General features: G+C 41.2%; 1 protein-coding gene and 1 pseudogene across 1 annotated transcript; one reads left to right on the forward strand and one right to left on the reverse strand.

Annotated features, from left to right (window-relative positions):
• Positions 1-2,064: 2,064 nt before the first annotated feature.
• LOC139002605 (rho GTPase-activating protein 20-like) lies at positions 2,065-6,000 on the reverse strand (annotated as a pseudogene).
• Positions 6,001-6,152: 152 nt separating this feature from the next.
• LOC139002606 (ferritin, heavy subunit-like) lies at positions 6,153-23,415 on the forward strand. The gene is made up of 6 exons (XM_070403766.1): positions 6,153-6,267; positions 16,350-16,450; positions 17,104-17,247; positions 18,330-18,455; positions 19,226-19,361; positions 23,207-23,415. The coding sequence occupies exons 1-6, from the start codon at positions 6,153-6,155 to the stop codon at positions 23,413-23,415; spliced, it is 831 nt and encodes a 276-aa protein (XP_070259867.1).
• Positions 23,416-25,368: the final 1,953 nt, after the last annotated feature.

Consider the following 25,368-nt stretch of genomic DNA (forward strand, 5'->3'; position numbering starts at 1 on the left):
TTTGGGTTCATCTTGTTTAACACTCTGTGCTTATGTAACTTTTGTCGTCCCCAAATCAGGAAAATTTTCTTTCCTATTTCTTCAAATAGGTTTTCTAATCCTTGCTTCTCTTGTCCTTCTGGCACCCCATATTATACAGATGTTGCTTCATTTCATGTTGTCCCAAAGCTCCCTTAGGCTCTCTTCCTGCTTTCTATTGTTTTCTACAATTGCTGTTCAGATTGGGTATATTTTTTTTTTGCCCTCTCTTCTAACATGCTGATTCTGTTCTCTGCTTCTTCTAGTCTACTGCTGAAACCTTCCATTGTGTTTTTTATTGCAGCTTTACCTTTCTTCATTTTCTCTTGGTTCTTACATATCTATTATTGATTTTCTCACATAGCCAGTTTAGGAACTGTATGACCCTTACTCTGAATTCTTTCTCTGACATATTGCTTGCCTTTATAACATTTAGTTCCTTTTCTGGTTATTCCTCCTTTTATTTCCTTCTTTGTCTCCCCATTTTTGCAGTCTCTTAGTATTGGTTTCTTTGTAATGTGAGTTGCTGTCACTTTCTAGCCCTGGGCAACCTGCTTGAGGCCTGAGAACTTGAAGCCCTTAGTGATCCAATGGTCCAGGACTCTTTAGCCGAGAGTCTGGGTTTGCCTTAAATCTTACGCCTTTGTCTCTGCTCTGAGTTGTATTCCTTTCACCTATGGATCTGTTTCCTCAGTTGTACAATACAGTGCTTGGGATCAGCAGGGGCATGTGCTCATTTCTTCTGGTGTGCGACTCCCGCAGAATCCCTGAAGCACTGATTCCCGGTGCCATGGGCACGCTGGGGCCAGGCACGCATGGTCCTCGAAGCACCAGTTCCAGGCACGAGGACCATATGTGCAGTGTCTTGGTGAACCAGGTCCTGGTGCATGGGGGTCCTGAATCACTGGGTCCGGGTGTGTGCTGACAGGGCCCACTGGGTTTGGGTGCACAGGGTCTCTGAGGCACCAGTTCCAGGCATGGGGACCAAGCATGCTGTGACCAGGTGTGTAGGGTGGTGGTGCAGAGACTGGGCACTGGCACATGGAACTCCCTGAAGCACCGAGTCTGAGTGCCCAGTCACCAGGTGCACACAGGTTACTGAAGTGCTAGGCCAGGTGTAAGGCTAAGAGGAGCACTGGGTCTGAGCATGCAGGGTCCCTGAAGCTCTGGTTCCATGTGCAGTGAACAGGCGCGCCAGGTTCTAGTACATGGGGTGCTGGCGTGTGGGGTGCTGACACTGGGACTGGACACTAGCGTGCTTGGGACCCTGAAATGCAGGTCTGGGCGTGCAGGCAGAGAGGCATAATGTGGAAGGTCTCTCTGTCCTACAGTCCCTACTGGGAGCTGCCAGTGAGGTAGATCGCCACTCACTGCAGGGGTGACAGGCGAGTAGCTCACTGCGTGGGTGCCGGGTGGTGTCTGGGGGCAGTCTGGGTGCTGGTGTTGCTGCACTACTGGCCTCTGTTGCTCCCCCCTTCAAAATGGCATGGGCTCTGGGCTCAAGCCTCATGGGTCTGGGAGTGCCCCCTGCAGTCGCAGGGGCTGTGTGTCCAGGCGAGCCCTTTCTGCTAGTCCCTGAGACTCCTGTGAGATCTCACCATCCCTCACTCACCCCCACACACACCACCGATGTCCACACACGCCCCTCTCACTCCTTTACATACTCACATATTCTCCCTCACTGCCAGCCTGCTAGCCGCCATGTTGGGATCTTCAGGTGTTTCATTTTTTAAAAAGTCATAATTATTACCTTAATGTCATTTATTAGCCCAATTTATGTTCCTCTAGACCAGTGATGGTGAACCTTTTGAGCTCGGCGTGCCAGCATTTTGAAAAACCCTAACTTAACTCTGGTGTCGCGGCACATATAGAAATTTTTTGATATTTGCAACCATAGTAAAACAAAGATTTTATATAAAATATGAAATATTTTATATATTTAAATATTTTATATATTTAAATGCCATTTAACAAAGAAAAATCAACCAAAAATTTGAGTTCACGTGTCACCTCTGACATGCATGTCATAGGTTCGCCATCACTGCTCTAGACATCAGATTCTTGTGGTAAAATGTCTTTGGTTGAATGTTTGTTTCCAACCTCACTAACCACTGTAGGCCATGACTCTGAGCTAGACACATCTTCAACAATCAAAAATCTGTGTGAGGATCTCAAACAATATGGAGTAGCAGGAGAGGACTGCCTGCTACTCATTCCTTTATCATGTAACTTCATATAAAGCTGAGGTTGTCTTACACTAGGCTGAATGGAGAGCTACTGTGTTTCTCTGCGTATTGGCTGGGATAAGAGCTCTACTGCAGGCTGTCTACACAGCTCCAAGTCCTTCAGTTGCCCTCAGGAGCACGTCTTTCTGTTTCTCTTGCAGGGAGTTGGCTTCTGGAATACCAGAACCAAGGGGAGGTGGCTCCATGGGTTCTTTTAGGGAAGCTATGTTCTTTTCCTCTGATCTGTAGGCCATTGTTACTTTTTGTGGTACCAGTTTTTCAAATTGGCCAAACCATTTCTCAACCATGTGCTGGGGTGAAGAGTTACAGAATGCATTTGTGGATGACACTCTACAGGGTCATTTTTTTTTTTTTGTAAAAGCCAGGCAGCTGCTGGTCTGCCTAGAGGAGATAGCAAGCATTCCAGAAATGAGACTGGAACTGCAAAGTCAAAATAAAGTTTTCCCTCCTTGCTATGGGTTGAAAAGTATAATCTATTGGAGAGGAAGTTTTAATGGGTGTAAACACAGAATGTTCAGCAATCTGAGAAGAAGCAGTTTTGGAAGCTCACTGATGAGCCAGATGGGAAAGTATATGTTTATCTGGAGGGTAAAATCATAGTACTGCTTTGTGGTACTACTCTTGCCCACCTCAATCCCCATGACTGAACTCTGATTACTAAGATTTTGCCCTTCCATTTGCAAAGACCTGTGCTGTTTTAGATGATCATCCTTCCCATGCAAGTGACCAGTCCAGTACTTAGTTTTGTTTTTTTAAGAATATCCTTCTGAGATACATCAGTTTGCAGGGCTGGCCATCAGTGTTGGTCTCTGAGCAGTGCTATTGCCTCTTTAAACTCTTGAGGACTTCATTTGTGTGTGGAAGGGCGTGTCCTGGTCTATCTGAGTCAAAGAGCTAGTTCCTGGGATGATCATGTGAGGACATGTGACTGCAAAATGCCACAGAAAGGACCTCTGTCTTCCATTCAGGGAGAAGTTTCACATGAGTTCCTTTATTACCAAACAAGCTTTTCATCTTAGCATTTTTATTAGTGAGATATTTCTTGATATTAGGGCCTGTGACTAAACTCTGTTTAAGATACATCTTACCCTCTTCCTGTAGGGGTTGATTCTGCTTCAAATGTTCATGTTTTTTTTGTTTTGAGAGAGAGAATTACATCATGACTGGACTTCCCTAGGAGAGAATTACATCATGACTGGACTTCCCTAGGAGAGAATTACATCATGACTGGACTTCCCTAGCTTTTTTTCTGGTAAAACTGCATGAGACAGCAAAGCATTGAATCTAGGTAGTTGATGCGGGCTTCGAGCAATGCAGGTGTTGCCTTGAGCTTGTTGCTGCAGCTGTGGTCAGACAGCTGGGTGAGGTCATGACTGATGGGGCCTCTGCATGTTTCTGTAGTGTGGCCTCTCTGTGCAGTATTGCAACAATCACTTCTTGGATTCAAGAGGCCATTCCACTTGAATGTCTTCATGTTTAGAGCTTTCTAAGTCAAAGTTAAAAGACCATCCACCTCAGGCTCTTTAAGGTCATCATCACTAATGGTTAAGACGGAGTCTATGATTCTGCTCCCCTGACCAAGGTTCTTTACCAAGTCACTGCATGGAACATCAACATCCACATTCAGCCCATTTTCCAAGCTGTCAGAAAGGGAAGTCAGTCATTTGTAAGCAAGAGATATTGGAGGCATTCTCTCTAGTATCACATCTCACTGAAACTTCTCCAAAGAGGGAAGTGATTTCTGCTCCAAGTATTCGACCACAATTTCAATCAGAAATTGAATAAGCAGAGTAACCATTTTTATAAATTGTTTTTCAGTTCTGGGCTGGAGGAAGTAGGAGGCCAAAGAATTCTTGGAGCTATACACACTTCTAAATTAAATGCAGTCATCTGACTGGGTGAGCAGTGTTGCTTAATGTTGTGTAGCACCTCGAAAGGTTACCTTAGGACAGTGATGGCGAATCTATGACACGCATGTCAGAGGTGACATGTGAACTCATTTTTTGGCTGATTTTTCTTTGTTAAATGGCATTTAAATATATAAAATAAATATCAAAAATATAAGTCTTTGTTTTACTATGGTTGCAAATATCAAAAAATTTCTATATGTGCCACGGCACCAGAGTTAAGTTAGGGTTTTTCAAAATGCTGACATGCCGAGCTCAAAAGGTTCGCCATCACTGCCTTAGAAGAACAATATTGGCTCTTGGAAACTGGTCTAATAACCTTTGAATTATACTTATTTTCTCTGCATCATTTCCTTGATCCATTACATAGACCCAGTGATGATGGAATCTGATGAAAAAATACTTCCGGGAATATTTTATAGAAAAACCTTTAAAACAGATGCTAACACAAAAACAGGCTCACAGTCCAGATGGACCTCAACTCTGGAATTCAGTTTCTCTTTCAACTCTCTAGGAGATTTCACCTTGAATGATTGTGTGAAGAGGCCTTTTGCAAGGGGTCCTTTTAGATTAAGAAAAAAAGCTTATGTGAGACAAGTTTGGGATGATTGTCATCCTCACAGATACTTGGCACAGTCACTGCAAAGAGATGTCCTGGCATAGAAGAGGTTGGTGACATGGGCAAGTTTTCCAGATGAGTGCCAGAACCCCACCCAAAGGCCCAATTTATGATAGATCTCCTTTTAAATGTCTTCCGATCTGAATCATCAGCTGCGTGGCCCCACCGGGAGGCTGGGCTGCAGGGTGAACTGGCCCTGCACCTGCTGGGGCAGCTGTTCCATGAGGAAGGGCTCTTGGTGGCTGGAAGGTCTGGTGGAGTTCTCTGATCCCTGTGTGAAGAGGGCAGAGTCTCAAAGATGGCTCACTTTAATTCCATAGGGACATTCATGCCCAATAAGTGGACATGGTGTCTCTTCTTTGCCAGAAGTGACCCATAACTGGTCACCTCTCTCAGAGCCAGTTATCCTGAGCTTTGGTAGGGATGTGTTGGTAACTTCATTTGCTGTATCTCAATTCCTTATTGTTATAGTATTAGAATAGGTGCTATTCCCAATGTCCTTGGTGAAGATTTTGAGGGGCTTGCTTTTTGGATAGTCCTTCTCCTCTATATTGATGTTTTTTAAAAAAATATATTTTATTGATATTTTACAGAGAGGAAGGGAGAGGGATAGAGAGTTAGAAACATCGATGAGAGAGAAACATCGACCAGCTGCCTCCTGCACATCTCCTACTGGGGATGTGCCCGCAACCAACGTACGTGCCCCTGACCTGAATCGAACCCGGGACCCCTCAGTCCGCAGGCCGACGCTCCATCCACTGAGCCAAACCGGTCTCGGCATATTGATGTATTTTTGAAGGAAAGAGCCATTTGTCCTTCTGTTCAGTGAACTGAAAGTGGCCACAAAGTTCCCTGTGGGCCAGCCCAGGACAAATGATCTCATTGCATTAGTACTGCCTTCTCCCACTTTACCCACACAGCTTGCTGTCCACACTTCAGTTAATTATATTTTTTATCTTAAAGTCATAGTTATATTTTATTTTCACCATAGCAAATAGTTAATTGAACAGGAAATGATGCCACCCCCACCTCTGCCAGCCTCTTTTGAGTTCTACCTGGCCATCAAATATCAGAGTCTTAATGGATCACATGAATGAAATGCACATGTGTTCAGACTAGCAGGAGTCATCTCCTTGGTATTAGGCCATTTTTGTAGGACTTTATCTCTAGTAAGAGATGGAGTACTCCTCCTTTTTTCTAGTGCTTTCATTTTCTTCATCATGTGTTGGGACACCACCAGCCCTGATGACTACCTTCAGGGCCTACAGAAAGGCAATGTCTCAATCTTGACTGCTCCCCTAGCTGAGAAGTGAGGGGTGGGGCGTTTGTGAAGGAGAGGGCTGCCTGCCTACCCTGTGGAGAATGGAGCGGCAGACAGAGGCTGCTGGGAGTTCAGAGACTGATTTGAATCCAACACTGAATAAGCAGAATACTGAGTCCCCCTGGGAGATTTGGGAGAAGAGAAAGGGTACCTTAGGTAAACAAGGAGAAAGCTGTTTGGCCGGTCTGGTCCTGAGAAAGTGGGTGTGTGTGGCTCCAGTGGGTGTTCCTCCTGTGGCATAGCAGGCTGGCTCAGCGTCTTTCCCTTATTGGTGCCAGGCCTCCTTGGGGTGGACACACCTGTCAGGCAGGAGGATCTCCCAGTCTGTTCCCTTAGAGCAGCGGTTCTCAACCTGTGGGTCAAACGACCCTTTCACAGGGGTCGCTTAAGACCATTGGAAAACACATATATAATTACATATTGTTTTTGTGATTAATCACTATGCTTTAATTATGTTCAATTTGTAACAATGAAAATACATTACAATTCATAACAGTAGCAAAATCACAGTTATGAAGTAGCAACGAAAATGATTTTATGGTTGGGGGTCACCACAACATGAGGAACTGTATTAAAGGGTTGCAGCATTAGGAAGTTTGAGAACCACTGCCTTAGAGTCTCCTGCTTTGCTGACAAATGTTCCTGATCTCTCAGTTGCAATAGTTCCATAAACTAGCAGTGTCATTCATTATACTTGGCCAGCTCATCAATAAGAGACAGAGGACTGGACCAGCCAGGGCAAGGCTCAGTAAAGCAGGAAGGTGGGACTCAGCTAAAATTCCAAGTGCTCTCAATGGAGTCTAACTGAAATAATTTTAAAATTAGTTTTTCATAGAAGTTTATATTACACTCAAATATCCTAGAATCATTTTATAAAAGAGAATCATAATATCTCTATTTAGTCTTTACTTTCTTTGCCTTTAGCCTCCCAAATAATTCCTCCCTACAGCAATATGCTGTTAAATATGGAGTTCCAGCCATCATTTGTATCAAGATAATGAAAGTCCCATGAAAAAGTTTGTGGAGCCATAAGATAGACAAGTCTGAGTCCTAATGACATCCTTGAGTAAATGCACCAGCCCTGGGCTGCCTACCTTTGGAGTTTCTGTTCTTTGGGGAAAAAGTAAATTAAGGTACTCTTAATCATCAGGTTTTCTTTTACTTGCAACTCAATTCTTCCTAATACTGTAATTGAACATGGCCTAGAGCCAATCAACAATGACCAGAGTTAGGAGATGAATGGGATCACGTTAGAACATGGGAACATCCCACCATACTTAGTGTTAGGGAGGGTGGGTAATGAGCATGGAATGTTATTTCTAAGAAAAAAAAAGGTGAAATATAGTAAGCAGATAATTTCATAAATGCCCACTAGAGAGAGCAATTTTTGAAGATCATTCAAGAGTATTGAGCCTGTGGATTTTAGATGAAAAGAAATCTGTAATTCAGAAAGAAGAACTAGAAATATGGGGGGGGGGGCAAGAGATAATCAATTTGATTCAGATAGTTATTAAAAGAATTTTTCCACCAAACAGCCAAAATCTCTCTAGTTGACCATTTGGATACAGGAGCTTCCTGGCCACCCACCCCCTTCCTATGCAATGCTCTCAACATCCGTTCCAGGAGTCCTAAGAATGTCATGGATCAATTGAAAAGAAGGGGTCATTTAGGAAAATGTTGGGAATAAGATATTGGAATACATGCAGGTGCCCCTCTGTTAAGCAATCAAGGAACAATGGTCATTGGGCTACTGTTGAGAGCAGTCCTCATCCGGCAGCAACAGAAAGGACATTTAACATTGCTCTTGCATACCTGCATCCATGATGATTTCATGTGGTTGGCAACCAGTCGCATTAGCAGAAGAGGTGAACGCTGCTTTCGCTCATGTCACAGAGAATTCATATACTCTTTTTGGAAAACACATATTTAAAACCTTTTAACTTAAACCCATATCAACCTCTTTACAAACGCAGGAGTCAAGAATCAGTTCCCTTTGTCTTCTGTATCTATTTAGAGTATGTTTCCTCCCATGTCTAACTGTTTAGCTAGGACCAGGACCTGCTTCTAGAAGTGATAAGATTGAATGAATGCAGAAGGAGGAAAAAGCACATTTGAACTAAAGATACTGGTGCACTGTATAAATCAAAATGTGGGTCCAGACAGGGATGAGGGCTGAAAGGGTAGATTTGTGAGGTGGAATGATGAAATGGAATGATGAAAAGTTCCCAGAAGAACATTTAGAACAAAAGGATGGGCTCAAACTCAGAAGACAGAGCACCTGAGATATTTAGGGACAAGGGAAACAAGAAGTGTTAGGACTTTTGGTGCAATGCCACAGAAGCAGTGTGGGAAGAGAGTATCATGGAGGACAGTGTGGTCAGTGGATACAGAGTTGCACTCTCTGATCAGAAAACCTAAGTGCTGACTACTGGACTCTGGAAATTGAGAAATCACTGGCTACCTTTGAAACAAGTCACTGACTACCTTCAGAAAACCGGATGAGATGGCAACTACATTGAAATTGACAAAATATATAGAACAACAATAGCTCATGGTGGGCAGTTATAAGATTAATCTTTTTGTTCCAGCTGGGAGACTTCAGCATGTTTTAATTTCATTTTGTGCCATAAGGAGTGAGACGATAGAGAGAAACCTAAAAGACAAGAATATACACCACTAGGAAACCCTAGGGCCAGACCCCAGATTTGTATTTTCACTCTTCTTCCCATTTTAAAGTGGGTCTTGAAATCAGGTTATTTTTACTTTAAAATTATCCTTTGTGTTTCCAGAAAAATTTCTTTATTCATTTATTTTTATCTTTTGACTCCCTTTACCCATTTGTCCCCTCCATACCTCCCTTAGTTCCTGCCCTCTGGCAACCTCCAATCTGTTCTCTTTATTTATGAGCTTGTTTTTGTTGTTGTTTTGTTTTTTAGATTCCATATATAAGAATGAGCATACAATATTTGTCCTTCTTTGTTGGCCTTATTTCACTTAGCATAACGCCCTTGAGGCCCATCCATGTTGTACCAAATGGCAACGTTTTATTTGTTTTTATGGCTGAATAATATTGTACTGTGTGTGTATGTATATATACACAATTGCTTTATCCATTCATCTGCTGACAGACACTTAAGTTATTTCCGTGTATTGGCTATTATAAATAACCCCAACACACATGAAATTTCATGTTTCCTGATAATTCATTTTACATTTCTAGTCTCATCATGTATTTGCCTTCCGTATTTTTTGTTTGTCCTTTAAATATTTGACCATTTACTTATTCCTTCATAATGAATGGATATCTATTGATGACCTGCTACTTTCTCTTCTATACTAGATGATGGCAACTCCACAGCACAACACAAGTGCCTTCAAGGAGCTCACGAACTAGGAGAGAAGGCACAGATAAGCAAGCGGTTACAAAGGTGTGGGAAGAATTTCTATAACCATGGAGCACAAAGGAGGGAATACCAAACCCAGACTTAAAAGTCAGAAAACAAACAAACAAACAAAACAAACAAACAAACAAACAAAAAAGAAGTCAGGAAACATGCTTCAGAGGAAAGGAAAGCTGCACTGAGCCTGGAAGTAGGCGCTGCAGGATGTGTGTGTAGACACTGGGGTTTCTGTAGCTGCCATCTCTCTTTTTGTCACCAGAATTACCATATTTGTGAACTTAGTTTTTAAAACTTACCAGTTTTCTATTTTGACCAATTACTTCCTTCACACTTTATTCTGTAACATTTAAGAACCTACTCACTGCCCTGGGTTGTGTTAAATGTTATTTTTTCTTTTAAAGACTCATGACATGGAATTCCTGGCTTTCTCCATCTCCATGATTTTTGGAAATGTAAAATCTGCTTTTCTAACATGCAAAGTATTCATCTGGCTCTGCACATTTTTTCTTCCTTGACAATCAACAACTTTCAACATTTAGGTTTCTTTTTCTTTCAAATTGTTCAGTCAATATAATTTACTGGGTGCTTTCTTTGAGCATTTATAATAAATGCTCAGGAACATACAAAGATGACTAAGACTTAGGCCCATTCCTCACAAAATTTACAAACTAATGAGGAATATAGGTGCACAGAGAACACAATAAAGGGAATAAAAGTACTCACCTAAAGATATTTTATTTTAAAGATAATAATTTCTTGTTTAGAATTAAGTCCAGAAGAGGGCCCCTTCTCTCTTCCTTAATCATTAGAGAAATGACAAGATCAAGTAACACTGTAAGGACAGAAAGTTCAGAATTATATAATTCTTTAAAAAGATGTGTTTGTTTTTCCAGTACATCCCAGGTGAGGAGATCTATAAATCAGCCTGAGCATGTCCCATAATTTTTTTTTTTTTTTTTTTTTTTTTTTTTTTTTTTTTTTTTTTTTTAGTGATCAATGTGCGGTTTATTGACAATTTGGTAGGGGAAGAGGAGAGACATTCACCACTCATCCTACATTGGAATTTGAAAGCCCGTTTGACTTACTCCTTTCCAGAATCTCTTCTGTGCTGTGGTTTCAGGAAAGCTATTCTTTCTTCCTTCCCTCAAGAACCACATCCCTGAAGGACCAGTCTTACTGTTCCAGGCTTTGACCTACAGAATTCCATACCTCTCCTTTCTTTTTATCTTTTTATTTTTATTTTTTTTTTATTGCTTAAAGTATTACAAAGGGTATTACATATGTGTCCTTTCCCCCGCCCCCCCCCACCCTTGACAATCCCCTGGCCTCCCCTACCCCCTCCAGTGTCTTATGTCCATTGGTTATGCTTATATGCATGCATACAGGTCCTTCAGTTGATCTCTTACCCCCCTCCCTCCTGCCCCCCAACCCTCCCTGGCCTTCCCGCTGCAGTTTGACAATCAGTTTGAGGCAGCTCTGCCTCTGTATCTATTATTGTTCAAAAGTTTATAATGGTCTTTATTATCCATGAATGAGTGAGATCATGTGGTATTTTTCCTTCATTGACTGGCTTATTTCACTTAGCATAATGCTCTCCAGTTCCATCCATGATGTTGCAAATGGTAAGAGTTCCTTCTTTTTTACAGCAGCATAGTATTCCATCGTGTAGATGTACCACAGTTTTCTAATCCATTCATCTACTGATGGGCACTTAGGCTGTTTCCAGATCTTAGCTATGGTGAATTGTGCTGCTATGAACATATGGGTGCACATATCCTTTCTGATTGGTGTTTCTGGTTTCTTGGGATATATTCCTAGGAGTGGGATCACAGGGTCAAATGGGAGTTCCATTTTTAGTTTTTTGAGGAAACTCCATACTGTCTTCCATAGTGGCTGCACCAGTCTGCATTCCCACCAGCAGTGCACAAGTGTTCCTTTTTCTCCACATCCTCTCCAGCACTTGTCGTTTGTTGATTTGTTGATGATAGCCATTCTGACAGGTGTGACATGGTACCTCATTGTTGTTTTGATTTGCATCTCTCGGATGATTAGTGACTTTGAGCCTGTTTTCATATGTCTCTTGGCTTTCTGACTGTCCTCTTTTGAAATGTGTCTATTTAGATCCTTTGCCCATTTTTTGATTGGATTGTTTATCTTCCTTTTGTTAAGTTGTATGAGTTCCCTATAAATTTTGGAGATTAGGCCCTTATCAGATATGACGTTGGCAAATATGTTTTCCCACGCAGTGGGTTTTCTTGTTGTGTTGTTGATGGTTTCTTTTGCTATGCAGAAGCTTTTTATTTTGATGTAGTCCCATTTGTTCATTTTCTCTTTAGTTTCAACTGCCCTAGGAGCTGTATCAGTGAAGAAATTGCTTCGGCATATGTCTGAGATTTTGTTGCCTTTGGATTCTTCTAGAATTTTTATGGTTTCCCGTCGTACATTTAAGTCCTTTATCCATTTTGAGTTTATTCTTGTGTATGGAGTAAGTTGGTGGTCTAGTTTCATTTTCTTGCATATATCTGTCCAATTTTCCCAACACCATTTATTGAAGAGACTATCTTGGCTCCATTGTATGTTCTTGCCTCCTTTGTCAAATATTAATTGAGCATATTGGTTCGGGCCGATTTCTGGGCTCTCTATTTTATTCCATTGATCTATATGTCTGTTCTTGTGCCAGTACCAGGCAGTTTTGAGAACAGTGGCTTTGTAATACAGCTTGATATCTGGTATTGAGATCCCACCTACTTTGTTCTTTCTCAGGATCGCTGCAGCTATTTGGGGTCTTTTTTTATTCCAGATGAATTTTTGGAGAGTTCGTTCTAGATCTGTGAAGTAAGCCATTGGTATTTTAATGGGAAGTGCGTTGAATTTATAGATTGCTTTGGGTAGTATGGACATTTTAATGATGTTGATTCTACCAATCCATGAACACGGTATGTTCTTCCATCTGTTTATGTCATCCTCTATCTCTTTTTTCAACGTCCTGTAGTTTTCTGAGTAGAGGTCTTTTACCTCTTTAGTTAAGTTTATTCCTAGGTAGCTTAATTTTTTTGGTGCGATGGTAAATGGGATTGTTTTTCTAATCTCTCTTTTTGAAAGTTCACTATTGGTGTATAGAAATGCCTCAGATTTCTTGGGGTTAATTTTGTATCCTGCTACATTGCCAAATTCATGTATTAAGTCTAGTAGTTTTTTGATGGAGTCTCTAGGGTTTTGTATGTATAATATCATGTCGTCTGCAAATAAGGATAGTTTTACTTCCTCTTTTCCAATTTGGATGCCTTTTACTTCTTCTTGTCTAATTGCAATGGCTAATACTTCCAGGACTATGTTGAACAGGAGTGGTGAGAGTGGGCATCCCTGTCTTGTTCCTGTTCTTAGGGGAAATGGTGTTAGTTTTTGTCCATTGAGTATGATGTTGGCTGTGGGTTTGTCATATATGGCTTTTATTATGTTGAGGTATGCTCCTTCTATTCCCACCTTGCTGAGAGTTTTTATCAAAAATGGGTGTTGGATTTTGTCAAATGCTTTTTCTGCATCAATTGATATGACCATGTGGTTTTTTTCTTTCAATTTGTGTATGTGGTGTATCACGTTTATTGATTTATGGATGTTGTACCATCCTTGCATCCCTGGGATAAATCCTACTTGGTCATGGTGTATGATCTTTCTGATGTACTGCTGGATCCGATTTGCTAAGATTTTGTTGAGGATTTTGGCATCTATGTTCATGAGGGATATTGGCCTGTAATTCTCTTTCATTGTGTTGTCTTTACCTGGTTTTGGTATTAGGGTGATGCTGGCTTCATAGAATGAGCTTGAAAGTGTTCCTTCCTCTTGAATTTTTTCTAGTAGTCTGAGGAGGATAGGTTTTAGTTCTTCCTTGAATGTTTGGTAAAACTCCCCTGTGAAGCCGTCTGGTCCTGTGCTTTTGTTTGCTGGAAGCTTTTTGATGACTGCTTCAATTTCTTCCATAGTTATTGGCCTATTGAGGTTTTTAGATTCTTCCTGATTGAGTTTTGGAATGTTGTATTTTTCTAGGAATTTGTCCATTTCCTCCAGGTTATCTAGTTTGTTGGAGTAGAGTTGTTCGTAGTATTGTTTAACAATCATTTGTATTTCTGTGATGTCTGTTGTTATTTCGCCTCTATCGTTTCTCATCAGAAGTCAACTCATCAGGTTACCAAAATTTAATAGTGGTATCATGAATCAAATTACATTTGAAATATATATTGGAACTACAGTGCTACCCATGGGCTCTCACTTTCTACATTACATATTTCTGTAATTTTGGAATAGTTTACAATGATCTAGCATTACATTGTAATAAGAAAAAACTATATGTTTATAAATATGAATGTATTTGGAGCTTCCATTGTGCTAATTCTCTAGACAGGTAGCTGTTAGGCTGCTTTATCAAAATGAAAATATAATGTAATTATAAAAGTTCAAAATATATGAAAATAGAGAAAATCACCTGTAAAGCTACCATACTAACACAAATGTTATTGACGTTACTGATGTGTTTCTTTCCTCTCCATTAGTCTGTATATTGTGAGGTTGTATTTAAATTACTAGATAAAAATATTCCTCAATAATACTTAACCCTCAATAACATTTTTCTCCCTAGCTGGTTTGGCTCAGTGGATAGAGCGTGGCCTAAAGGGTCCCGTGTTCTATTCCAGTCAAGGGTACATGCCAGGGTTGCAGGCTCGACCCCCAGTAGGGGGTGTGCAGGAGGCAGCCGGTCAATGATTCTCTCTCATCATTGATGTCTCTCCCTCTTCCTTCCTCTCTGAAACCAATAAAACTATATTTTAAAATAAGAAGAAGAACATTTTCTTCATATGTATCTAGTTCTGTGTTTTGGCCCAAATGGAATGGTAGAATCATGGAATGTTTACATGAAAAGGTTTTATCTTAAGATCTTAGGACAATCTATCCAGAAATATCCAAACTCACGTATCTTCCAGTAAATAAAATTTTTATATTTTAGATTTACCATCCTTTAGATGGAGGCACATTAACAGTAAGCAAAAATCCAGATTTTATTGGTATTTGTCTCTACCTGCTCACATAGGACCCCAATCTCCTGAAAAGTTTCCTCAAATTTGTTTGGGAGTTCAGGTGATGTTCTACACATATAATCAAAACCAGTTAACTAGTCAACTGGATATTGCCCAGTGACCTGGTACTGCTGCCTCCCCCAGGGTACTGCCATGGAGGTCCTGGGAGGTCTGGCATGCCAAGCAGTTCATTGGTCCCTGGACCAGCAACATTTGGCAGAATTGTTAGAAACTCGGAATCAGACTCCATGAATCAGCATATACAGCTTAACCCCAGGTGAATTATATTTAAAATGCAGTTTGAGAAGCATCTGCTTAAAGTGCTTTCTGGGACTAAGGTATGAATTCAATTAGGGACAAGGGCAGGGTTGGGTCACGAAATAAAAGTGACAAATACTGCGACTTTTTGTAATGACGTCTTCCCTTTGATGATGTTATTTATTCTTTCGACTTGCCAAAGTTAGAATCATGGCTCCTTCTCTCAGGATAGCTGTCCCTCAGGAAACTCCCAGGCTCCTCACTGCCTCCTAGAGATCGACTTGGTGACCTGCCACTTTTATGTCACTTCCACCAGACATGGCTTAGGCTAGATCTAAGAATCCACCAGACCATGGGAAATCACATTGCTGCACATGAAAGCTATACTTTTATGTAATAAGTTTTGAGTTCACACCTATTATTTACAAATTATTTTATTATGAGCAATAGGACTACCAAGATAAGTAAAACAATCTCTACCCTAAAAGGAGGTTAATGAAGTGGTAAATGTTGAGGCAGGTCAGAACTTCTGGGAGGCCATTTGAGGAAGGAGCCAAAAGCTTCCCAAATTCAGCAGTCTTACTGCAGTGATGAGAAACCATTACTGTGTCTAATCCCTACAGCCTGTGTGTGCCAGTTCTCCAGGTGGAACGCCCTTCTTCCATTTCTCTTTCCCTACATTCTTACCCACCTTCCAAGGCCAGTTTCAACTGCCGATTTATCAGTGAAATCTGCCGGAATCCCCTCAGACATATATATATATATTTTGCCACTTCAGAACCACCATCATGACCTGTCTTCAGATCAATTATGTGCATTGTAGCCTTATGGGTGGGGGCTATGTCCCTTATAGACAAATAATGCATTTTAGTGAGTCTTTTTAGACTCCCCAAAGGACCTACAGGGGTGGGCAAACTTTTTGACTCGAGGGCCAGAATGGGTTCTTAAACTGGACCGGAGGGACAGAACAAAAGCATGGATGGAGTGTTTGTGTGAACTAATATAAATTCAAAGGAAACATCATTACATAAAAGGGTACGGTCTTTTTTTTTTTTTAGTTTTATTCATTTCAAACGGGCCGGATCCGGCCCTCGGGCCGTAGTTTGCCCACGGCTGACCTAGCATGATGTGTCATAAATTGTTTTTAAAGAAAAGACTTCATTAAAGCTAATATATCTACTCTGTTATCACTTTTCTATTCAGGAAGTAGATCGGCCCTCTCAAATCATAGAAAAAAAAAAAAACATGAGAGAGAGTGCTCTACAATGGCCTGTATATTAAGGAAAATTAATTTCCACCTTCCCCCATATACACCCTTTTCTCTGATGAGATTGGTTCTCTGGTGCAGAAACAGTGTCCTCATTCGCAAATGAGTAGCTGTTAATCACAGCTGGGTCAAATTTGATCTAGTTTTCAGCTGCATGAAAGTGGCTATCTGCCTACTAGTATTTAAGAAGTCCATTAGGTTGCTGTGTAGCTCAGTACTTTTTATGCCTGGTTTTCTCTAAAGCTGAGATGGAAGGAAAAAAACCGCTCTGTGAAGAGTGTAGTGTTGCTGTTAATAAATTAGCGTCTTTTAAGCTGCACATCAGTGATGCTTATTTATTTATGGTTAGTATCCATGTTTGAGTCAGTGGGAGGGAGTTTTCAGATCTGATATATCCTGTGTCTTCTTAATAATGGTGGTTATGGTGTGATGATAGATGAAACAGCAATATAGTGGCTTGGATTTTGCTGCTTTATGTCCTAATAATTTAGAGCTGTGATTGCAAACTATGGGCTATGATAGGGAGAATCACAGTTCATTCCAGTGGGTTGCCAAAACTATGGGTATCACCGGTGGTAGACTGAATATTTTCACTCATATTCTATTTTAGAGTTAATGTTGATGTGTTAGGATAGGTGAAAAAGATTGACATTATAATGTCATTTAATTTTTACTGGAAATTTCCTGTGTTTACAGTGTTACTGAATATAAGTAACTAGCATATGGGGTTCACAAATCTGATCATTAAAGAGGCCATTATAGCCAAAGATTAGACCCCAGCATGTTAAAATCTGGGTGGTTTTTCTTTGAGGCAGCCTGGGTTTGAAAGACAACTGGGGCCTTTCGGAAGTCAAAGGGCAAACCAAAGACCTCAGCCTGAATGAAGGTCTCTTTGGGACAACTACAGAGACAGCTAAGTGAGTATGTGTCAGATTTCCAGCCTTCAAAATCAGCTTGTCTCACCTCCAGTTTCTCCCTATTCTCACCCCTGCCCCAGGCCTATAATTCCCTTGAAGACTCAGTGCAATCTCTGTTTGCCGATTTCTTTGAAAACCAAGCTGATGTGAAGAGGGAAAATGGAAAGGAATTCCTAAAATATCTAAGAAAATGTGGGAATACAATCTGCCTTCCAGTGTTTAAGGTGACTGTGTAATTTTTCATGATGATTTTAATGGGTCCTCTCCTGGGTCTAGAGAACTAAAATATTTGTTACCACCTAACTTTTTGGGTTACCCATAATACACACGCTATTATAGTAACTGACTTTGAGTGCAAGCATCTGCCTTCTTTGTAGCCTCTTCATATCACTTTGAGTAAATTGTCAATCACTAAATGGTTGCTTAGCTTTTCTCAATGAGCCACACATACCATGGTCTCTGGACCAGAGCATCAGCATCACCTGGGAAATAATCAGAAATGCAAATTCATGGACAACCTGAATCAGATTCTCTAGGGATGGGCTCCAAGGAGCTATAATTTAACAAGCTCCCCAAGTGACTCTAATGCTCAGGCAGATTGAGAAGCACGCCTCTAATGGCCTCTTCTAGAACAGTTAGCATCCTCTTCACAGCGGTTCTCAACCTTGGCTGCACATTAGAATCACCTGGGGATCTTTTTAAAATCCTGATTTCTGGGCCTCATCCTCCGGAAATTCTGTCTCTTTGTTATGGGGTGAGGCCACAACATTAGTAACAAAGAAACAAAGATCCCCAGGTGATTCTAATGTGCAGCCAAGGTTGAGAACCACTGCTCTCTCAGATATTTAATTGAGATGCACACCCAGGTATTTGAAATGGCTACCTCTTCACTGTAATGAAATAAACTCTTTGGCTGGGTTGGACACTTAATAGAACTCATCTAAACCTTAGTGGTGGCATGACATCTAGAAACATGCCTACTTATCTGAGGGATTCATTTAACTCCAGCTTTATGAAAAGAACTAGTATGGAATTAAACCACCATCATGGAATTTGAAAGCTAATGGAATAGTGCATGTAGCTGTGCTAGATTAAAATTAAAATTACATGGGGAGCTTTTAAAATCCTGATGCCCAGGTTGTACTCCTACCATTTAAGGCAATGTCTGCAGCTGAAATCCAGACATCAGGATTTACTAGCAAGTTTAGAAATGATTGGGCTATATACAACATAGACATAATGCAATCCAAGAAGTCTGATATAAGTAAGCTGTTGCCGAAGTGACCTCCCTGTTTCTCCCCAACAGAGGCCTGAGATAGGTAACTGGGGAACTGGCATAAAAGCTTTAGAGTGTGCTCTGGAATTAGAAGACCAGTTAACCAAGCTCCTGCTAGACCTGAAGACCACAGCTTCTGTCAACAAAGAATATGATGTAAGTAGTTAGCTACTGGTTCTGAAAGCAATGTCATCTTTCACTTCTGAATTATGGCTTGCTTCTGGGAAGTGGAAGATTTCCCAGGAAAAATGTGTTCTGGATATTTACACAAAATGACTGTTGATGCTGGCTTTTAAATCTAGACAAGGAGTGCTTAAGTGTTAATAGGTACCAGAAGCAAATGGAGGGCTTACTCAGACAACCTGACAGGCTCCACCTCCCAGCGTTTCTGATTCAATGACTTTCATGTGGTGTCCCAGAATTTGCATGTCTAACCTGTTTTCACTAAACCCTTAGTTATTTGTGGCCCCACGCCGTAACAAAGAAACAGAATTTCCGGAGGATGAGGCCCAGAAATCAGGATTTTAAAAAGATTCCCAGGTGATTCTAATGTGCAGCCAAGGTTGAGAACCACTGCTCTATGTGATTAAAATTAAATAGAATGGAAAACCACTGCAGTAGTAGCTTGTTTAAATTAATTTGAAAAGATGCCCTAACATACTCATTGAATGTGGATATTTGCACTCACCTGGAGGTCTTGAATGTCTTAGATCAGTGCTCTTTGACCTTCTATGTGCATATCCACTGCCTAGTCCTTTCTTAAAAATGCAGGTTCTGATTAATAGTACTGGAGTGGGACTTGAGATTATGTGTTTCTGAGAAGCTCTCAGGACTATGGGTCTATGAACTACAATTTGGGTCAGATTTTTTATTGCTTCCTGTTGCAGACAAGGTTCTTAAGGGTCTTCCCCTGTTTATTTCTGTAGTTATTATGCTTCTTGGGAAAGTTCCTGGATGAACAGGAGGAAAACACAGACAACCTGAAAATCCAGCTAAGATGTCGTAAAAGATTAGAAAATCAGGCCAAGAAGGAGAAAGACCCATTGAAAAATGACGTGTTAGGTAAATAGACCTAACAGCTGAAGGCAACAAAGCAAGTCTTCCCACTGTAGTAGGTCCCAAAATCAGCTGCTTAGAATCTTGATCTTCTCCATTTGACAGAAGACTGCTTTCCTTCATTGGTGTGTGTACAAATAAAACTGTTTTTGCATCATAATTATATGTAAAGAGATTGCTATTGAAGCACAAAAATGGTTAATTCCATCAATGTAAGTTTGGTGACAGCTTTCTGAGGACAGTGGGTGCATTACACTTAAAAAACAAAAAAGCCTCCTTCTTCTCCCATGAGCCCAACAACACTCAGATGCAGGATTAAGATTTGTGAATTTCAAACAGTCAAAGTAGATATAGTAGAAATTAAGTAGTAAAATCTAAGGTCTAACTAATGTTTTTCTCCCCTTCAACATGTATACTACATACTTAAAGTTTACAAAATAGTAGGATTTTCTTCTAACCAATGTAAAGCTAACTTGGAAAACACGAGTTTTTGTTCTAGAAATCGTGACTCACCTGAAAGATTTACAGAAGACAGGCAGCTGCAATCCAGGTGCCCTTTCATAACCTAGGTATACATAGGGACAAGGAAGTTACACAGGCAATTAAGACTGCAAACAACTGTGTGGATGGTTGTGCCAATGCCATCCACTTCGGGCAAGCTAGCAGCTATTGGGGTAATTACTTTCAGGAGCAAGCAATGAGCATGAGACTTGTGTGGCTAATCCATTGGGAAGAAAGGGGGCTCTATAGGATTGTGTCCTGGCTCCAAACTTACTAGATCCATGGCCTTGAGTAACTTTTTACCTCACTCATTGACTCAGTTTATTCATCTTTAAAGGAGGATTAATAATACTTAGTTCATTAAGTTAATGAGAGGATTAAGTAAATTAATATGTAAAAGTTTCCAGAACGCTTTAAGAAAGCCAACACATAATGGAATTATTATGCTAAGTGAAAAAAGCCAGCAAGAGAAAGGCAAATACCACATAGTTTCATTTATATGTGGAATCTAATTGAAAGGAATTGTAGAGACAGAACAGGTAGTTTTAGGGAAAAGGGGGTCCATGGGAGAGGAATGCACATGTGAAGGGAAAGAGACAGCTTCAAGACACCAGACTGCTTATCTTACTTTCACAGAGGATAAAGAAATGTTACAAGAGGAAGATATTCTTTCACAGAGGATAAAGAAATATTACCAGTACAAGAGGAAGTCATATATTCACAGAGGATAGAGGAATGTTGCAAGATAAGGGGGAGAGTGGGGGAGGAGGCACCAGGTGTGCTTTGACCTTTAAAACTGATACTAATTGAGAATGACTAATTAGGAAAGCACAGGGGTCATAAATTAAGGAAAGGTCCAATTAGAAAGGGTCATGTTCAGACAAAGAGCTGCCAGCATATATAAACTGAAGATAAAGAGATTAGAACAGGATTTAGATTTTTTCCCATTTTAGAGAAAGAGCAGGCTTTTCCCATTTGGGGACACCTCCCCATTGGGTCCACTTTGTGGACCCCTGACCGGGGGAGTCTGTAAAAATCTTCTAATAAACTTCCACATTTTTATTTAAAGTAATTTAGTCCACTAATTTGTTCTTTAAACTTTATTGGATAAGAATCCACAAAGGGAGATTCTGCTTGCCCCAACCCCATGTATCACAATCAACAAAAAATGGTTTAAAAAAGTAGAAACAGAAGCATAGATACATAGAACAGACTGACAGCTGTCAGATGGGAGGGAAATGGGTGAAAAGGGTGTATGAATTAAGCAAAAATGTGACACAGGCACAGACAGCAGTTGGTGATATAGGAAAAGAGGGGGTGGGTTAAGTGGAAGTGGACAAAGAAGGGACAAATAGGGACCGAAAGAGAATTGACTTTGGTGAGTGCCTGATGCATTATGCAGATGTTTTGTTGAGTTATATACTTCAAACCATTATAGTTTTATTAACCAATGTCTCACCAATAAATTTCACCTAAAAAAAAACAACAGGTAACTGAAATTGAGACCTAGTCTTAAAACCTTTAATCCTAGAAGTATCTCTTTTGAAATGAGAAGGGGAAATAGAAAGATCCAATTAGATACACTGTGGGAAAAATTCAAGTTAACAAACGGGTTGAATATTGAAATAGACACAGCTAAGTTAACAAGTGATATTGAAGTAGGCTAAGAAATTCTCAGCCAAAGGAAAAGCAAATGGTATTTTAAATATTAAGACATGGAGTTCCAATAAAAGGTCTAATTTATAGCTCCAAGAGAGAAGAGAAATTGAGAAAAATATCTGTTGTAGCAAATTTTTATAGTATCAAGGATGTAAAAGCTCACTGCAAAACACATCACTTAAAAAGAAAGAAAACTGCCATATTACTAACAATTTTCACTTCAATATAAGTTCTGATCAACAACTGAATTGATACCACTTTCTCTGGGAATTGACCTTTAGACCACTTCATAACTGACATTCCCTTTTGCTTAGACCATATTCCACTTGCTAAGACCATTATCTTTCCCCTCTGGATTTTCCCAGTACCTGGACTGACCCAGAGAGTTCTGTGCCAAAAAAAAAAAAAAAAAAACCCACCTAGGGTCCTTTAAAACCCCTGACTCCCCAAAGCTGAGGGTTGGTGCCATGTTGAGGCTCAGCACATCTGGACTCCCTATAACCTAATCAATTTATAATTCTTTAACACTTCTGGCCTCGTGTGTTTCTCCTTTGGCAACCCTAACATTTGGTGTCAAAACCTGGGAGGATTCCATGGAAAAGAGGAGACATTGCCCCCACTTGGGTCACCCCAAGTTTGCTACTCAGAGAGCAGTAGGCAGCAGCAGTTCAACCTGGGCTACTGGTACTTCTGAATCATACTCGGGTGACATGATTGCCTGCCTCAATTAGGCCTCCCTCCCCATCCAGCCAAGGAGGACGCCAGATCAGGAACCTCTCCTTCTGTTTTGCTGACCCTCCATCCCACACCAGCCAATCTTCTCTAGGTGAGTGACATTCCACAGTTTCCTTCATCTCCAGTCTTTGGCCCACTTACTCTCCATGACTTCTCGAAAGTCCTCTGGTCTCAATAGTTCTAGCATTAGGCCAGAAGACTCTTCAGCTATTTGGCCTCAGGTCTTTCTGGAATGGGGACACCCAATCCAGAGGGTCGCCCCTCATTTCTCATGGCGATTTTTTTAGCAGTGGGGATGCCTGTCCTAAACAGTCACCTTTGACTTGTGGTGTGTCACTCACCCTTCCCCTCATGGGTCATGCTTACTCTCCTCTCTTGGGGAACATTCCCTCTGTGTCCCCTAAAACAAGTCCTCCTGGCTGTCTCCTTCAAAATCTTGACCGTCTTTGACTCACAGGGGAGATCAGGCCCAAGCACCTCATTTTCTTTTATAACACTGTATGGCCACAATATAAACTAAATAATGATTCTCAGTGACCTGATTTTAACATATTCTGCCATTTAGGTAATTGCTATCAGCACAATGGAAAATGGTCAGAGATTCCCATTTTCACCCTCTGTTCCCAACCCTCTCCCTGTCAGTCCTGCTCTACCTATCAGATTCTTCTCCTTCACACAAAACATCATACCCCTCACACTTCTGATTCCGAATCTACTTTTGACCTAATAGACCAGCGACCTCCACCCACTTACATACCCCTTCTCTCACCTGCAGTAGATTCCCAAACCCAGATCCTCCTAACCAGCAACCACCTTCTACCTTGGCCCCTGAGAGCCCAAATCCTGAGAATGCAATTTCCAATACAGACTTTCCCCACCTAACACTAGCTCTCAGCCCACCCAAAGACCACCTTCCTCAACAGCCACTTCTATTCCCATTTTACCCCTGAAGGCAGTCGTGGGAACTGAGGACATAGTCTATGTCCACTTTCCATTCTCTATGTCTGACCTTTCTGAAACTGAAAAGGGACTAAGGTTTTTTTCCACTAACCTGACCACGCTTACCAAGGAATTTGAGTACCTGACCCAGACCTATGACCTGACATGGCATGACAGCTATGTCATCCTGTTCTCTCTAAACCTAGGGGAGAAGGAGCACATCTGACTAACAGCTCAGGTCCATGCCAATACCCTCCACAAACCGGACATGGTTGCAAACCCAGTTGGCACTGACACTGTCCCCTAAATTGACCTGAGATGCGACTGTGAGATTAATTCTCCAGGGCTCTGATTCCATAGCCATATGATCACCTGTCTCATTGCCAGACTCAGAAAGGCTGCTCATAAGTTGGTCAACTATGATAAATTAATGAAATCACTTGGGGCCCTGAGGAAATCCAGCTCTCTTCCTCTCCTGCCTCTTCTGAGGCCTTACAGAAATTTATCACTTTATACCCCACCTCCCCAGAGGGGCACTTCTTCTAAACACCCATTTTATATCCCAATCAACCCTCGACATACTCACAACTTCAAAAAATAAACACAGGTCCACAAACCCTTCAGAAAAGACCTCCTTAACCTAGCCTTTAAGGTCTTTAATAGTAGAGATGAAGACACCCAAATACAAAAATAAAATTGAGATCAGGCCAAGGCTGAGGCCCAGGAGAAGGCATTTCAGCTCTGACGCACCACTCTCATGAACCTCAAATGAAGTGCCAGTCCTCCAACCAAGGGTAACTCAGTGGCTAAACCTCCTGCAGGCCCATGCTTCAAATGCAACAAGGAAGAACACTGGGTCAAACCCTGCCCAAACCTGAGACCCCTGCCTGGACCCTGCTCAAGGCGCAGAAGGGAAGGCCTTTGGAAATCAGACTATAGTGTGGTCCCTCCATATCAGACCTCAGCCAGTCCAGCAAGGCTGCCCTCTGAATGAAGTTTGGAGCTCAGACCCCCTGGAACTGACTACTGAAGGCTGAAGCTGCCCAGGCCCTAAAAAAGGCCCCACAGACTTACATCACCAGGACAGAACCTCAGGTAATGATTTTGGTGGAAAATAAACCAATCTCCCTTTTAATTGATACTGGGGCCACTTATTCTGCCATCCCAGAACTCACTGAGTCCCCTCATCAGTCTCTATTATGGGGTTGATGGATTCAGTCTCACAGCCATAAACCACCTCACCTCTACACTGTATCTTACCTAATACCCCCTTTGCCCACTCTTTTCTTGTTCTTCCCTGGTGCACGACTTAGGCTACTGGGCATCCCTCATAAACGCAGTTGTCCAAACCACAGTCACCTGCCTCAGTTTTACTCTCGCCCATAAAGTCAAGCCATTATCTTAGACCATGAACACAATATCACTTCCATAACTGTCCTCTCCTCTAGACAAGAAATACTCTCTTTTCTTGGGCTCACTGCGTACTTTTGCCTCTGGGTTTCCAACTTCAGTCTTCTCACAAAGCTCTATGACACATGAAGGTACCCCTCACCAAGGCCAGCATTCTCACCACCTTTATTGTCCTAATAACTGCTCTAACCTCAGCACCTTCTCACCTGCCCCCTTACCAAAGAACAACTTTCATTACTGAGAAACTGCAAACCCTTTCTTAACAGTGCTGCTACTATCAGAAGGTGAACTCATTCCTTAGCATGTTATCTCTAAGGGAAAATGTGGCTGTTTTAAATCCAAGCAGCTGGAGGATGGGAAACTCCATTCCTAGAACAGGTAGCAGGACTGCTCCTTCTTCTTCCAGCCTTTTCTCAAGCCTCATAGGCCTATATATAATTTTCCAAAAACTTTGAAAACTAAAGAGCTTTGTATCATTGCTGGGTTAAATCATAAACATCTAAATATTTTCTCCTAGTGTTCTAAAGCAGCCCCACCTAGGCTCTCTCCTATTGCTTAAGTCCTTAGATGGGAGCCTATTTTATATTTCCACCACCAGTTCAGTCCTGGACACTATCATTGAAAGCCTCAACAGGTCTTCCAGATGGTACTTAGGAACTTTTCTCCCCTTCTCTCGCCTTCTTAAAAACAACTCACTGCAAAGGACACCAAGTTGGGAATGATTCTATAATACAGGTGGTTAACAGAAAAAGACATTCAAATCTGTAAA

This window comes from Myotis yumanensis, unplaced genomic scaffold (assembly GCF_028538775.1).
Source record: "Myotis yumanensis isolate MYYU_CA2020_CCGP unplaced genomic scaffold, mMyoYum1.0.hap1 SCAF_2, whole genome shotgun sequence".
NCBI classification, from domain to species: Eukaryota; Metazoa; Chordata; class Mammalia; order Chiroptera; family Vespertilionidae; genus Myotis; species Myotis yumanensis.